The sequence below is a fragment of the Trachemys scripta genome, chromosome 6 (genome assembly GCF_013100865.1).
Source record: "Trachemys scripta elegans isolate TJP31775 chromosome 6, CAS_Tse_1.0, whole genome shotgun sequence".
NCBI lineage: Eukaryota > Metazoa > Chordata > Testudines > Emydidae > Trachemys > Trachemys scripta.
In genome coordinates this window covers 36,325,172-36,342,804 of record NC_048303.1, presented here as the reverse complement: position 1 = coordinate 36,342,804, position 17,633 = coordinate 36,325,172, and the positions used below count along the sequence as shown (strand labels likewise).

Below are 17,633 nucleotides of genomic sequence, written 5' to 3'. Positions count from 1 at the left end.
GGGGGAATTCTGCATCACTGCGCACATGCAGAATTCATGTCTGACACAGAATTCATCTCCTCCCTGCAGAAAATACATTCTGCCCAAAAAGTGCTGCAATTCGACCTTTCATCCACCACAGGCCGCTGTGATGCCAGAACAGCCAGCTGTAGTTTAAATGAATTACTCAAAGTTCTGTATTAATATACCTAGTAAGGAATCTGTCAAAAAACTTTTCCTGAATCTTTTAATTTTTTTTTCTGTATTGTAAAGACATACTTGCTGACAGGTATTGTGAAATAAATTACCAAAATACTTGAAACTGGCATGATTATATTGTGTTATTTTGACAAATAAAATTTGCAGAATTTTAAAATATTGTGCACAGAATTTTTTGGTTTTTGGTACAGAATTCCCCTAGAAGTAACACTTCTATCTTTATTTGTGTGTGTTATAAGTTTTGGAATACTTTTATGCTGACTTTAATTGTGTGTTTCTAACTACAAAGTTATAAAACATGTGAATACCTTAAACTTCAAACTAGCCTCATTATCATTTCTGTGTGACCCCGTGAAGCATGTTCCCGGGGGAGGACCATCATGTTAGGGAGGTGATCACTGGTTCGGGCACAGTGAGGACTTTGTCCATCTTGTCTCTGGCCTGAGAGAACGCAGAGGCCAACCAGAGCTGGAAGGGCCTCATCCTGAGTCTGGCGTGGCGGACAACATATGTGCACACCGACATGTAACCCAAGAGCTGGAGGCACGCTCTGGCGTGACTGTGTCGATGAGCCTGTAGTGAGACGGTTACTCAGCTCTGGCCCTGAAGGGGTTAAAACAGCCCTGGGAAAGGGCTGCCCCTGGGAGCCAATAGGTTAGGCTGTTTGGGGAAGCAGCCACAGCTGGGGCCATGCCCCAATCAGGCCACAGCTGGCCCTATAAAAGACCAGTGAGCCAGGAGCTGGAAGAGTCTCTCTCTAGCTGTGGAGAGAGACGGGCCTGGCTGTCTGGGAGGCTGAGCAGGGTATCTAGAGGGGAGCAGAGCTAGGGGAAGGCCAGAGGAGCTAGGGAGCTCCAGCCTGAAAAACCCCCAGGAAAGGTACTGGGGTTGCAGAGATGCAGCCCAGGACAGGCAAAGGCAGCAGGTCCAAATCCCCCTTGCCAGTGATGAGTGGTTTACAGATTGCAATTCCGCCCCAGTGAGCGGGGGCTAGATGGTGACTGGCAACAGCCACTGAGGCGAGGTGTGGATGGGGGTTAGGGGTTCCCCAGGGAGAGGAGACCCAAAGTGTGGGGACACTGCCAGAGGGCAGCACCCAAGGCAAAGAGGCACCGGGGTCCAGGAGGGACACGGGGCCAGCAGCAGGCAAGACATCAGCTGACCTGCAGAGGGCGCTCTGGAGGCTGGAAAGCTAATTCCCAGGATGACCGGCAGGAGGTGCTGCACAGGTGAGTCGTCGCCTCGCTACAGAGCCCTTTCAGGGTCTCGAACCTGTCCAATGGAGGGAGGCTCTGGCCACGTGGCATCCAGGACCACCCTGATAAACTCTATGCATTGTACCGGGACTAACGTGGACTTGGTGTCATTTACCAACAGGCCCAAAGTGGTGCACATGGGCAGAAGGAACGCCATGTGATCCCGCACTTGTGACCGGGAGCTGCCCTTGACCAGCCAGTCATCCAGATAGGGGAAGATCTGGACCCCACGGCGCCTGAGGTAGGCCGCCACCACTGACATACAATTTGTAAATATCCTGGGGGTAGTGGACAGGCCAAACGGGAGGACCGCAAATTGGTAGTGCTCCTGCCCAACTGTGAAACGGTGGAAGTGTCTGTGCCCCTCGAACATATGGACGTGGAAGGACGTGTCCTGTAGATCGAGGGTGGCGTATCAGTCCCCGGGATCCAGGGAGGGAATGATGGAGGCCAGGGAGACCATGAGGAACTTGAGCTTCACCATCAAACTGGTTCAGGTCTCGCAGGTACAGGATAGGCCTGAGCCCCCTTCGGCCTTTGGGATACGGAAATAGGAGGAGTAGTACCCCTTATGTTTGAACTCCACTGGCACCACTTCCACCGCTCCTAAGCCAAGGAGCCGCCCCACCTCCTGCTTGAGCAGAGCCTTGTGAGAGGGGTCCCCCAGGAGGGACGGGGGCAGAGGGTGGTTGGGCGGGTTGGAAGTAAACCGGGAGGGTGTAACCCCAGGGGATGGTGCTGAGGAACCATCGGTCCGAGGTCAGCCACAACCACTCTGGGAGGAAAGCACACAACCGGTTGGAGAAGGGAAGCTTTACTGTGGGTGGATCCCTGATGAGAACTGGCAGGTGCCCCCAGGTGTCCCGTCAAAACCGCCGTTTCCCTGCCTGTTTGCCCTAGGAGGACCCGGGCTGGGGGGCAGGCAGAGACTGCCTCTGCGGGCATTTCTTATAGTTCTGCGACTTTTTATAAGCGGGCTCGTATTTAGAGAGTGCGGCCTGGGCGGGAGCCTGCTGCGGCTTAAACTTAGGTTAAGCTGGAGTCGGAACATAGAGGCCCAGAGTCTGAAGCATCGTGCGGGAGTCTTTCAGGCCATGCAGTTTTATATCAATTTGTTCCGCAAACAGAGCTTTGCCGTCAAATGGGAGGTCTTGCAAGGTGGTCTGCGCCTCACTGGACAGCCCAGAGAGCAGGAGCCACAACTCCCTTCTCATGGACACCGTGGAGGCCATGGACCGCGCGGCTGTGTTCATCGCATCTGACACTGCCTGCAGGGTTGCCCTGGCAGCCGCTGACTCTCCTCCACCACCGCTTTGATTTCCTTCCTGTCATGCTCCTGGAGGGAGTCCTCGAACTTAGGCAAAGAGCCCCAGAGGTTGAACTCATACCATCTCAGAAGAGACTGATGGTTTGCCACCTGTAACGGGAAGCTCGAGGACCAATAAATTTTCCTTCAAAACGAGTCCTGCCTCCTTGAATCTTTATTTTTTGGAGTAGGGTCTGGTCGGCCCTGCCGCTCCCTGTGGTTAACTGATGCAACCACCAGAGAGTTAGGGGCACGGTGGGTGTATAGTATTCATGCCCCTTGGCGGGCACAAAATACTTCGTTCCACTCTCTTAGGCCAACGAGGCCGGGGTTTGCCACAGGGCATTTGAAATTGTTGCCACCCCTTCGTGGACAGGCAGGTTGAGGTTGAGGCTTAATGCCACCCTTTTTAATAGTTCTTGGTTGAACCCTAGAGTCCTCCTGCGGGACGGAGGGGCCATAATCGCCTCATCAGGGGAGGGCAAGGAAGCCAGCACCGTACTTTGCGTATCCACCGGCACCAGAGGATCCACCACCTGGTTAGTGGCGTAGCTGGGGGGGGAGCAGCTGCTCCCCCTGAGCACATTCCCCAAAAGTGGCACTTTTTTAGCTCACTCACAAAAAAACGTGCCACCCGTTGTGTCACGGTCTTCGGCGGCGGGACCCTCACTCGCTCCACGGGGCTTCGGCGGCATTTTGGCAGCTGGTCCTTCAGTGCCACCGAAGACACCCGGAGCTAGTGAAGGGCCAGCCGCTGAAGACCCAGAGTGCCGCCCCATCAGTAAAAGCGCCGCAGCGGGTGGCACTTTTTTGTGAGTGAGTTAAAAAGGCTCCACCGAGGGAGCAGCTCCAAGGCAGAGGGCAGGAGCAGCAAATGGAAGTGGGGGGAAGGATAGCTGAACTGCTGGCAACTGATAGCCTGCTGGGCAGCTGCTGCACAGGGAACTTAAGGGAGCAGGGAGCTGATAGGGGGAACTGAATGGGCGCTGCCATCCACCCTGATTCCAAGCCCCACCAGCTAGCTGCAACAGGCTACTCTTCCTGCAAGCAGTGGACAAAGCAGGCGGCTGCCAAACGAGGTTAGAAGGCAGCATGCAACGTAACAACGAAACAACGTTAACAGAGACAACTTTAAGTGAGGAGTTACTGTACTGTCCACACTCACAGGATGATAACCGCATGGGGGCAACATAGCAAGGTCACAGCTGCTTCTATGGACTATGAGCTGAAGTCACTATGGCTAGCCTCCGCATGTGCAGCACGCCTTGCCTCTGAGTTGTCAGGTAAATAAATATTCAACCCCCCTGCTCTCTCCAAAACACTTAGCCCTGGCCTATGAGTTTAGGTCGAATTTAGCAGCGTTAGATTGATTTAACCCCACACCCATCCACACGACAAAGCCATTTTTGTCGACTTAAAGGGCTCTTAAAATCGATTTCTGTACTCCTCCCCGACGAGGGGATTAGCGCTGAAATCAACCCTGCTGGGTTGACTTTGGGGTAGTGTGGACACAATTCAACAGTATTGGCCTTCGGGAGCTATCCCAGAGTGCTACATTGTGACCACTTTGGACAGCACTCTCAACTCAGATGCACTGGCCAGATAGACAGGAAAAGCCCTGCGAACTTTTGAATTTCATTTCGTTTGGCCAGCGTGGCAAGCTGATTAGCACAGGTGACCATGTACAGCTCATCAGCAGAGGTGACCATGGAGTCCCAGAATCTCAAAAGAGCTCCAGCATGGACCGAACGGGAGGTACTTCATCTGATCACTGTATGGGGAGACGAATCCGTGCTATCCAAACTCCGTTCCAAAAGACGAAATGCCGGAATATTTGAAAAAATCTCCAAGGGTATGAAGGACAGAGGTTATAACAGGGACCCGCAGCAGTGCTGCGTGAAGCCTACCAAAGAACCAGAGAGGCAAACGGCCACTCGAGTCAGAGCCCCAGACATGCCGCTTCTATGATGAGCTGCATGCCATTGTAGGGGGTGCCCCTACAACTACCCCACTCCTGTGCTTCCCTCCTCCTCCACCCCTCCCGGGCTACTTTGGCAGTTATCCCCCGATTTGTGTGACGAATTAATAAATAATGCATGAATTTGAAACAACAATGACTTTATTGCCTCTGCAAGTGGAGATCAAAGGGGGGAGGGGAGGGCGGTTGGCTTACAGGGAAGTAGAGTGAACCAAGGGGGCGGGTTTTCATCAAGGAGAAACAGAACTTTCACACCGTAGCCTGGCCAGTCATGAAACTGGTTTTCAAAGCTTCTCTGATGCACAGCGTGCCCTGCTGTGCTCTTCTAAACGCCCTGGTGATTTGCCTCAACCTCCCACCCCACCATAAACGTCTCCCCCTTACACTCACAGATATTGTGGAGCACACAGCAAACAGTAATAACAATGGGAATATTGGTTTTGCTGAGCTCTAACCGAGTCAGTAAACTGCACCAGCGAGCTTTAAAACATCCAAAGGCACATTCTACCACCATTATGCACTTGTTCAGCCTATAGGTGAACTGCTCCTTACTACTGTACAGGCTTCATGAGCCATAGGAGTAAGGGGTAGGCGTGACCGCGCGGTACTGCTGACTGGAAGAGCAGCCTGAGGCAGAAGCCTCCAGCTGGCATGATATTCCAGGCAGGACTGAATCTCCATTAGACGAAACTTAAAGACGAAAATGACCTGGAGTCATTTCCATTTTTGTCCAGGTGCCCCCGACTGACCTCACCAAGGCCGGCCAGGAGCACCCATGTCTGCCTAGGTGCCCCCGACCAATCTAACCGAGGTCGGCCAGGACAACTCATGGGATGAAGATGACGGCTAGCAGTCGTATTGTACCATCTGCTGTCCGCAAGGCAAGGCAAGGGGATGCTGCTGTGTAGCACTGCAGTACTGCGTCTGCCAGCAGAAACCTGGAGACATACGGTGATAGTGAGCTGAGTGGGCTCCATGCTTGCTGTGGTATGTCATCTGCACGGGTAACCCAGGAAAAAAGGCAAGAAACGATTTTTTGCCGTTGCTTTCACATAGGGAGGGAGAGAGAGGGGCCTGACAACATGTACCCAGAACCACCCGCGACAATGTTTTTGCCCCATCAGGCATTGGGAGCTCAACCCAGAATTCCAATACGCGACGGAGACTGCGGGAACTGTGGGATAGCTACCACAGTGCAATGCTCCAAAAGTCGACGCTAGCCCTGGTACTGTGGACGCACACCGCCGACTTAATGCACTTAGTGAGGACACAATCGACTTCTAAAAAATTGACTTCTATTAAATCGACCTAATTTCGTAGTGTAGACATACCCTTAGATAGCTTCCCACCCAAACTCTTTTACACAAGCCTGGAGCAAGGGATCAGGAACTTGCTGTGGGATTTTAAACCTCAACATTGTTTATATTTCTTACTCAAAAATTAGTAAAATATAATCTTTTATATAACCCATTTCCCAAAATGCTTCACAGAAACAGCAACAAAGAAAAATTAAGAGATAAGTGCAATCATCTATATAAGTTTTACAATTGCATTTTACACAGACTACACATCCAAACTATGTATGACTTTGTGTTTCAGCTGACCTATCCTAGATTCATCCCCCCTTAGGTCATCAGTATGAAAGATTCAGTATGCTACAACTTTTGCAAGCCTACCTACAGGAATTTTAAAAAATATCAATACATATAAAGTAAGTGCTGTACAAAATAGTCTCCACTATTATATTTATTATTAGTCAGTTGACAAATGTCTGCTCTGGAAAAAATTACTTACTACATAAATGAAACATTTAATGATTTTTACGTATATTTTTATACACACACACACACACACACACACACACGCTTTAAACTGCTTCATTACTCATTAACTCTGAATATCTCCTGCTCTTCATAAGTCTGTTGCTAGCAGTATTATCAATAAACAATGAAACATGATTATCTACAATGTTAGAATACATTTAAACATCACAATAAAAAACAAAGACTAACAAAGAGCCATACTGATGGTCTACAGGACAGTGTTTCCAAACCTGGACATTACCATTCTAGTCCACGGTGAGGAATCCTGGGGCAGAGAGCAGACCTTAGGTACACAGACCTTACCAATCCCTGGATGCAGAGCAGGTGAAGTCTGGCATGCTGCATGATGAATGTGGTAGGCCTGAGAAGACTCAGGCATTCTCACTAAGGTGCATGGTTGATTCTGCAGTTGGTTGATAAGGATTGTCATGGAATCTAATCTGTTTTAGGGCAGGTAAGCTCTGGCTGTAGTGGAGACTAACACTGACCCTATTAATTTTATTCTCTGTGAAGATGTCATTAACAATATTTCTCTCTTCGCAGTGAGGGAATGGCCAGTGCCAAGGTAGTCAGAACTGAGGCAACTGGTGCTGAGAGAGATGCAAGTACCAGAGGAAGTAAGCCTTGATCTCAGATATTGCGCTGAGAGTCTGGTACTGTGTTCCATACAGATTCTAATGGCACCCGATTCAGGCCATGAAATCCTCAGAGTAGGAGGTGATGAGATGATTTCAGCCTCTTTTTGGTCATATCAGCAGAAGGGGACCTGTCCCTAAACTTTTCAGAGGAGCGATGCTCCTTTCTTTATCTGTGGAGACCAGGAGAAGAATGTTTCACTTCACCCTACTAGAGACTGCAGTCAGGATGGTGTTAGAAGTAGTAGGGTCTCAGGAGCTAGCAGATGATCTGGAGCTTACTGGGGCACTTCTGGATTCAGAGCTCACTGGTCCTAAGGGGTCTTGTTGCCCAGGTCTGATGCAGGTCACACAGAGACTTGTCTAACAAATAACTTGAGGTAGCCTTCTCTGGCTTTTGGATCCTTTTCAGGAAGGACTTGAAAACAGAACATCTGTAAACCGTTTTTGTAAAAATGAGTATATAAAGTGCATCAAGAGGCAGACACAGCTGGGATGCCTTTTTGCCGCCAGGAGCAGTAAGAAGTAAATGAGGGGCAGCAGGGCCTATTTCACCCTTTATGCATTTGGTATAGGGCACAAGGACACTCAGGGTCTATGCGGTTATAATTTATATGTTAATATAATCAAATTTTCTTTTAAAAGTTACACATTCAGTAGCTAAATAATTTGTTAACATTTTCTATGATACAGGGCTATCATAGATTCTAAGGCTAGAAGGGACCATTGTGATTATCTAGTCTGACTTCTACATAAAACATCCAATCTTGAATTAAAAATTGCCACTCACAGAGAATCCACCACAACCCTTGATAAGTTGTTCCAACAGCTAATTACCCAAACTTAAAAATGTATGCCTTTTTTCCAGTCTAAATGGGTCTAGCCATCTAGCCTTTGTCTGCTAGATAGAAGAGCCCATTAATAAATATTTGCTCCCCATGTAGATACATATAAAACAGGGGTGGGCAAACTTTTTGACCTGAGGGCCACATCGGGGTTCCGAAACTGTATGGAGGGCTGGGTAGGGAAGGCTGTGCCTCCCCAAACAGCCTAGACCCTGCCCCCATCCGCCCCCTCCCACTTCCCGCCCTCTCACTGCCCCCCTCAGAATTCCCGACCCATCCAACCCCCCCGCTCCTTGTCCCCTGACCCCCGGCCCCTAACCGCACCCCCTGCGCCCTCCCTAATCCCCCTATCAAACACCCCCTGCTCCCTGTCCCCTGACTGCCCCGACCCCTATCCACACCCCCACCCTCTGACAGGCCCCCTGGGACTCCCATGCCTATCCAACTGCCCCTGCTCCCTGTCTGCCCCCCGGCACCCCCTGTCCCTTATCCAATCCCCCCGCTCCCTTACCATGCCGCTCAGAGCACCAGGACTGGCAGCCGCGCCGCCCGGCTGGAGCCAGCCACGCCACCACGCAGTCTAGAGCACCAGGGCAGGCCACCAGCGCTCGCAGCCCCACCACCCAGAGCACTGGCGGCACAGCAAGCTGAGGCTGCAGGGGAGATGGGATAGCAGGGGAGGGGCCGGGAGCTCAAGAGCCGGGCAGGACGGTCCCGCGGGCCATAGTTTGCCCACCTCTGTTATAAAATGTGATGAAGTCACCCTTTAACATTCTCTTTGTTAAGATAAATAGATTGAGCTCCTTGTGTCTATCACATACGGCATGTCTTCCAATCCTTTGTTAATTCTCTTGGCTCTTCTCTGAAACCTATCACATTGAGATACTCCAAAAAAACAACATACTCTACAGAAAAGAAAGCTACAGACATTTTACTTTGTGTAACATTAGAAGCACTTTCCACCTTGTATAAAACTGAATTATATTTGTAAATCCTCAGCAATGAATACTAGCACAGCATGGAAGTAAGTTAACCAGTTTCAGGGTAGCCTGATCTCTGGATTCCTAAATCCAAAACAAGCAGACAACGTGACCTAAAATATGCACTGAGGTGTCATTTGAAAATAAATAACTTGTTGGCCAATAACATCATGGTAAAATGTATGTATCAACATTCTATGTAACATTATGAATTCCCCCTGTACGATGTTACTAGCACATGTTCAAGACCAGATGGTAAAGTTGTTAAACAAATCTATCCTAAAAAAAGGAATGTGTGTTTTCCACAATTTACATATAAGCAGTAAACAGGACCATCAAGACAGCAGGGAGAGGAGATTGCAGGAAGCAGAACAATTTGCATTTTAGCAAACAACAGCAGAAGAAAAAAAACAGCATAGAGATTCCTACACCACCAGACTCCATGTCACCTTCCTCACAGCTTGAATAAACTTTACTCTGAGGGATAACCTTCAGAAGAATACATTTCAACTGTTCACTGAACTATAAAAGAAAGGGGAAGAAAACCCCAAGTTATCTCATTCACCTAAGAGGACAAAGGAACCCGTGCATTTGGACTTCTGGAGGAGATCCTAATCAAGGAGTGGAGGGTTCAGCCACCATCTTGCTGGAAGACTGTGGGTGAGAAAAGCCATCTTGAACAAAGCCTGCACCTTGCTAGATTAAGTTTTTAGACTTTAAGATGTGTTTTCACTTTTCTTTGCTTGTAACCATTTCTAGATTTATCTTTTATACTTGAACTTACATAAAATTTTATCTTCTTTTCTTAATAAACTTGTTTTACTATTTATCTAAACCAACAGTGCTGTGTTTGAATTAAAGTGAATGCTAACTCCAGTTAATGTGGCAAGTTGTTTAATTCAGTCTCTTTAAAGGAACAAACAGAATAACTGCTGGCAAACTGCTGGATCCAAAGCGACTGAATCACGCCTGTACAGTTTAGAGAACACAAAGTGCATGCTGGCTGCATGTGTGTCCCAGGCTGGGAGCTACAAGTAGCAGAAGCATTTTGGGGGCACTCAGAGTTATAATATAAGCAGTGACACAACCTTTCACTGATCTGAGTTGCACCCCAGAATGTGACAGTGACAATTACGGCAGAAAACCACTGGCAGACAGAAATAGCACAAGCAATATTATTTAAGTGACACCCTCCTATTAATCACTCCCCCTTAACTGTTTCTCCCCACTGAATCCATCTCTGTGACCATATCTTTAGTTTATTGGGGGCAGGGTGGAGAGTTTGCATTTGAATTAAACAAAGATCAAATATAAAACAGGACAGTACACTGGTATTTGCCTTTCTCAAAGTGAGCTGAATGATTAAAGGTGTTATTTATTGTACTGAGAAAATTTAATAAAATTCAGATGTATAAAAGAAGAAAGGTATACATTAATTTTTACAAAAAAATCAAAAGTAGCCATCACATATGTATTGAAAAGCATAAGATCAAAAGTGAAGGGCTTCAGGAAGCTCACCCTTTTGTGTACACATCAGTCATCTGTAAATATTTTATACCTTTCTGCTCATTTAGCAGGTATGTTTAAACAATGAATATTCACCAGAGTTGCACTTGCTTCATACTCCATCTTAACACATTTGTATCAACAAATTACTTAAACAGCCAAGATACAAAGAAAGATTAGGGTGCTCACCTGTTATGAGAGACTTGTAGCTCTGCTAGCAGCTGATTTTTAAACCACTGATCAAAATCCACACTGTCAAATAGCTCATAAGCTGCCAGCCCAACTGCATTGTAGACTGGAGAAAAACAGAGAAATTAAGTTTTGCTCTAGTCAAACATTGTTAAAATTCTAAAAACTGAAATTGAATAAATCTTGAAAATTATGCTCAGATCACTTTTGTGCAATAAGGAATATTTTTTATTTAACATTTACATTCTGAAAATTGAGAAATTAAAAAAGGAGTCATTTGAGTAAAACAATGACAAAACCTTACAAAACTTCCCTCAGTGTTCTCTTTAGTTACAAATAAATAAAGTTCTCATGAGAGGGGTGTCATGTAGTGTTCACAGCAGTTAAAGGAGTCAGGTGCTCCACAGTTCTAAACCAATGATTCCATCAGATGCCTTAGACAAGTCATCTGTCCAGCCCTCAATTTCCTTGCTTGTAAAATGGAAAGAAATTTCCCACACAGAAGTGCTGAGGGATTAATTTTTGCAAAAGTACTGAAAAGTACTATATTTATTAAATACCTTATTCCTAAAATTCTTGCCTATAGTTTCTGCTGTTTGAACTGCTCAAACTCAGTTCTATGAGAAAATAATTTTGATATTATTTTTCAAAATGTCAAAGTTACATCTCACAAATTCTTCTCAGACATTTTATAGAAGTCAGGCACATACATAACAAGCGTTATTCCTTAAAAGGCAAAGTGAAATTTAATTTACCAGCATCTTTAATCAGTAGAGCATTAGTATCTTCCACATTTGTAGGTCCTGCAATAAAGTTAAAATAAAAGCAATTATAGAAAAAATGCATTAACTAAACAAAGACTATAAGACCCTCAGTGGTTTGAGCATTGGCCTGCTAAACCCAGGGGTCTGAGTTCAATCCCTGAGGGGGCCATTTAGGGATTGGGGGGGGAGAGGGAATCGGTCAGGGACAATATTTGGTCCTGCTAGTGAAGGCAAGGGACTGGACTCGACCTTTCAAGGTCCCTTCCAGCTCTATGAGATAGGTATATCGCCATATATTTCAGTGACATAGTGCATAGCAAAGAATCAAAATATATAGCCATAGCAATATAATCAAAAATATCCTCTCTATAAATACAAACCTAAAAGTAATGCATTCTGTATTTAAAAGTAGAGCACTGTTAAACTGACGCTTTTGTTTTTTTCGAACCTCTAAGAGAGGACCCATTCTGATTAAGAGAACATACTGCATATCAAGAATATTCCTGTGCCTTACTGAAATACTGAATTTTTGATTGAAAAGTATCTACAATATGTTCATTGAAGAAAGCAAAGGAAATTCAAATCCTTATTGTACCATACTTTGTTGCCTTGGCAGTTGTACTTAATTACATTTATCATAAAATATGCAGCTATAGAGTACTCATAAATGTAAGTAAGTAAAAAAACTCTGGAAAAAAATAGGAATCGGTAAAGAATGGCTATCAAGTAATGACTTTTTGCAGAAAAAGTGACCATCTGGTTACTTCTACACATTACATAAAACTGTTTGTTATATAATTAAATATAATAAAGTTCTAACAATTTAAACATTTAATTTTGACTTTTTATGCCATAAACAATTTCGGCAATGATCATTCCCATGCTAACAACACTTGAGACCTCACAATTTCAAGTGTATTTACAGATAATAATGTGGAGTCCCTACTTTGGGAACTCAAAAAAAGCTTTTGGCAGAGGAGTGACGAACATTTCCAGATTTTTACCTTAAGGGAGTCTAATTCTGCCACCTCCACGCTAGAAACCTGTAATTCCTACAGAACCAAAGCATCCAAACAATCACAGATCTTAAATATCCAAGGTCTCTAGGTACAGATTCAAAATATATCATAAAAATCCATAACATAGTTTTGGACACTGATCCAGGTTGCAAGGTGAGTCTGATGGGGAAGAAATAGAGGCAGCTCCCTTCAAATAACATCAGAAGGTGGACATCAGACCTATCAAGGTCATATGGTATTCTCTGGCATTCTTTTGTGAAAAACTTTGGGGATCGGAAAAAAACAGAGAAAATGCTGACAGACATCTCCTCACTATTAAACTCTAGTCTTTCAGGAAAGAGTCCATTGATACTCTTTCACAACTTCCTGCTTGGAAGCAGAACTAGTGACATTTGTTGTTATTTTCTATGGCAAATAAGATCAGTCTGCAGGAAATCTCACAATGGGCATTGTCGCTAGGTTTAAGAACAAAACTATGTCAGTAGAAACTGAGTTAACCTATCTGTAGTAAAGAGTGCAGCCCTTTCACAATCTTCAAAACCTATCAATCCAACATAATGAAATACCAAGCCAAGGAGAAAGAAAGATGTGTTAATTCCCCAAGAAGTGGGAAATAAAAAGTAATTGGGTTGTGAAAATTGATTTTAGAGTTTTACGGTACATCTCTCAAAATCTGTGCTTGGCTAGGAATGAAGCAGATAGAGCTAGCAAACAGCAGCACTAAGGCCCAACTTCTGCAATCATCCATTAAAATGTCTTGATGCCTGACTACACTAAGACAACTGATTGCATGGATCTACAGAGTAGACAGGTCTACAGACTCTTAAACTGTGGTCTATGGATCACTGCTAGTCTGAGGAGAGAGCTGGTTGATCACAAAGAGGCTCCTGCTCCTCCTTTCCAACTGTTAAATGGCACTGAAAGACAGCTAACCATATACAAACATTTTTCTTTTTCTATGTGCCATAAGGAATTATTGTGAATATCACATGCATGTTTTTTGACTGCAAATAAGAATGGAGATGATCCACAAGAATCTCTTCAATAAACTGTGATGCACACTATGGGGACAACAGGGTACACGGAGTAAAAACAAAGGTTACCATCATGAAAAGTATGGTGAGGCCTGCTAACGCCTTTAGGTTGACTGTAAAACTCAGAGACTGAGCTGCATTCCTGGTTATCTTCAGCTTGGCCAAGAGAACCTCTGTCTAATTGAAAAGGATTGATCTTTTCTAACCAAAGATTCTTCACGTCACCTAGAACGTCTGGGATGACTGAAAAGCTTTGGCATCATCTCCTAAAAGTATATTCTGTGGCTTCTGCAGTGATGTCAGACACATCATAAACTCTTCCGGAGAGTTTAAACAAATCAAGGACTTCTTGGTAAGCTCCTTGTAAAATGACTTACGGGACTTATGAAGGTGCTCAGCAACTCGTAGAAAATCCTATGAGTTCTAAATCCTCACTAAAGAACAGACCTTGCTCCAATTTTTGCCCCAGCTAAAGAAATCTAACCATAAACACTGAATAACCTCCTTTTCAGCCCTGAAACCCTATCTTGTCTATATAGTTATTAAAGACACCATACACTCTAGGTCCATGAAAACAAAAATTCATAATATTTCCTTTCTGTAAGTATACCCTTCATTTTCATCACAATATACTTACAAAACATCTCCAATATCATTTACAATTATTTGAAAGATAGGGGGAAATATTTTAGCATACAAATTTAGATTTCACAAATACATAAACATTAGGATTAATATACAGTCTGCACAAAGTGAAGTAGCATAGTAATTCCAGTATCTTAAAAACAGTTTTAAAATCTTACCTTGTAGACTGTGAACCATTTCTAAAAGCACAGGAGTAAGGGTTTGATTATATTCATGGAAAATATCAATAAAAAGAACCTCTGTGCATGGCTGAAAAAGTAAAACAAATCTGTTATAAAACCTAAATAAGACAAGTCTAGCCCAGTTTTAATATACAGTAAAATAAATACATTTAAACTACTAAATACCTCATAAGGAAAACACTGCAGCACTACAACTTTCTGAAAGTGATTTTGTCACAATACGGCATGTTCAATTAGAGCAAGATTTTGATGCAGTAGTATCACATTCACAATGTAAGGTTTACATTCTAAGTTTGCTGATCAGTTACTAAATAAATCAGAAAATAACTGAGATAAATTTAATTAGCCAATTTTTATTCCTATAGCATGCATAATGAACAAATTACACCTTTATGCTATATTTCCAATATTTAACAAAGCTACCCAAAATGTATTCTTCAAGTCTCTCTGCTCTATTTTCACTTGGTGTATATTTCAGTTCTTTGTTACTAATGTCTTGCATACAGTAGAACTTTACCCAAATGGCTCTTAAACTGTGGTCTATAGATTACTGCTAGTCTGTGGAGAGAGTTGGCTGATCACAAAGAGGCTCCTGCTCCTTCTTTCCAATTATTAAAATGCATTAAAAGACAGCTAACAATATACAAACATTTTTCTTTTCCCATGTACAAGGAATTGCTGTCAATATCACATGAATGTTATATGACTGCAAATAAGAATGGAGGTGATACACAAGAATTTCTAATACAATGTGGTGAGCACTGGGGGGGGGGGGGGGGGAGAATAGGATAATCCCAATTCTCAAAGCAATTTAAAAAAAAGACTTTGCAATTTTAGTGTTGTGTATATATTTAAATTGAAATAGAGGGAAACAAGGTATTAGTAAAACGTTACATACATAGAGATATAAGCTGCCTCTTTTAGTGTATTTTGGACTCCAATAAAAAACACAGAGTACATCCCTGCATGCACAGGATTGAGTAGCAAGTCCTGAATGCCAGTATTAAGTGATCAATGAAAATGGAATATCTGTTCTTGAAACAACATGCTGCTCTCATTTGTACAACCAAAGTCAACTGAGGGGGAAGGAGAAGGGTAAACAAAACAATGAATTGAAGAAGAACAGGGCAGAACTGTTTAGGGAGGGACCAAAAAGAGCTCTTTGCAGCCCTCATTCTAAAAACAATCTAATTCAATTCTCTTCCTTTCTAGGAAAACAGAGTAGAGGTCCCGGAGGAAGTATTCTGAGTTATGCATGAATATCCAGGCTCCTAAGTGTAGTACCCAAAACTGGAGTTCAAAGAGCAGCATGGATTGAAACTTCCCTTAATAAAGTGGGATTTCTGGGAAAGCCGTTTCCTAGCAGCCAACTGTAATCCAGAACTGCATAAGGCATGCTGGAAGACAGGTATATATAAATCCGGCCCTCTCCCCAGAAAAAGGAGTGTTGGAGGAAGCCAGAGAAGCTATGGAATCTCTCTTTGAAGAAGGGCAAGTAAACCTAATATTTTTGTTTGGTGTGCTTGTTCCACATATTGGTCTTTTTGACCTAGGAAAGGACTGTTAAACAGGCATACTAACTCCAGAATCAGCCAAGAGCTGATGTTGAGGAGGCAGGAAAAATACCACTAAAAGCCTCCACTAAACAGTCACAAAATGTATGTAACTAATCTAAATTAATGTGTAATCTTAATAATGTAACTGTGCCCTACTCCCATTCCTTAGCCCTTTATGTTTCTAATCACCATCAGTTTTATTTCATGTTTTGATCTAGACTGTATACTTTATAGAGCAGAGCTTTCTCTCTGTTTTGTAAGGAATCTGGCACATCTTTCAGCATGATACAAACATTAAATAAAGTTTGCTTAAATTCTCTGACTTGATTTGCTCAAGTGTGTTATGTATATAAACCAATAAGCTTAAGGAAAAAATATATAGAAAAACATGTGTGTGTGTGTAACATACACATACACACACAGTTTCTGTTCTTTTTTGTTAATTAGTTTGTTTTATACAATAGGTGTCAACGGACACAGTGTATGCTCTTTTGTCCTCCACGTCAGCATATGCAACCCTTGACGTATGCTCTATATTATGCCTTTTCTATATCATGCTTTTGAACTCAAAGAATACGCCTTTGAAAGCTATGGATGCTGACCCATGGAAATGTTACATTCTGTAGGGGGGGTTGGTTTTTAAATACATGTATCTTCTTCCTCTGATCTTGTTGTTACAATAGTTTGATTTTTAAAATGTAACGCTTGAAAATGTTACGCCAAAGAATCTCAGGAATCTTTATTTAATATTTATTTTACAATACTCAAGGATGTGCTAAACATCCTACAGAGCAGAGAAAGATAGGTCTCTTACCTAGAATTTTTACATAAAACATGAAAAATATTATAAAGAAATTACCTTCACTCACTCAATATTTTTAAAGTACTGTATAGAATATGAACTCCGCCTCTTTTACCATAGCACACTGCACATTTACTTTCCAGTGTATTTAAGATTAAACATTAGTCAATATCTTAACACAAATTCAAATAGTTACTGTGAACTTCAATCTGTAGTATTATAAGTTCACATTCTTCTGCAAATGTTGGTTTATACTTTTTTAATAAATGTCACGCCTTTGGGCTACAGGCCACTCAGCAAAGGCGTGAAGAACCCCTTTTCTTTTTAATTAATCTTGTTTCATTCAAACTGAAATACTTACCCTGAGACTGTATTTCCAAGAATCTCCTCCTGTCTCCTCTACAGCTAGAGTCCATAAAGAAAACAAGAAAACATTACATAAAAATACAGTGAATACTTTAGTTATGATTTTAAACAATATTAGTTACTCATTTAATCAGTATGAAAACATCATGGATAGGTAAACATGAGTTACTGCACATCTCGGGTTATGAAGAGAATCCTGAGAATGTAATCTCTCTATACAAGACTGTACAAATAAAAATGCCAGTCACTTTCTCCTGTGGATCTTACAATGGGCATTTTTTGGATGCACTGTGAAAAGGGAACAGGTACTATTAAATATCTTAATAAAATTAGATGAAAATACAGAGTAATTTCTTACTGAAGCCTTCTGGGTCCTCTTCCCACATTGTCAATTCTTCCTCTGTTAGCAGGAAATAGTGAGAGACTAATCTCCTACATATCTCCATTAATGTTGGGTAAGTGAAGAATGATGTCTTTATCTTATGTGCTTCAAGAGTTTCAGGACTGCTATCTGTAATAGTAATACACTGTTACTAGTCCATGACTTAA

The 17,633-nt window shown here is 43.2% G+C and overlaps 1 protein-coding gene across 5 annotated transcripts in view; it reads right to left on the bottom strand.

Moving 5' to 3' along the window:
- IPO11 (importin 11) overlaps window positions 1-17,633 on the bottom strand; it is a 253,163-nt gene that overhangs the window by 174,818 nt on the left and 60,712 nt on the right. For all 5 annotated transcript variants that reach the window (XM_034773322.1, XM_034773326.1, XM_034773323.1 and 2 more), the window contains exons 12-16: window positions 17,443-17,595; window positions 17,080-17,123; window positions 14,337-14,427; window positions 11,472-11,519; window positions 10,717-10,822 (exon numbers count right to left, since the gene is read on the bottom strand). In XM_034773322.1, the coding sequence (XP_034629213.1) occupies window positions 10,717-10,822; window positions 11,472-11,519; window positions 14,337-14,427; window positions 17,080-17,123; window positions 17,443-17,595 (442 nt within the window). The remainder of the gene's footprint in view (window positions 1-10,716; window positions 10,823-11,471; window positions 11,520-14,336; window positions 14,428-17,079; window positions 17,124-17,442; window positions 17,596-17,633) is intronic.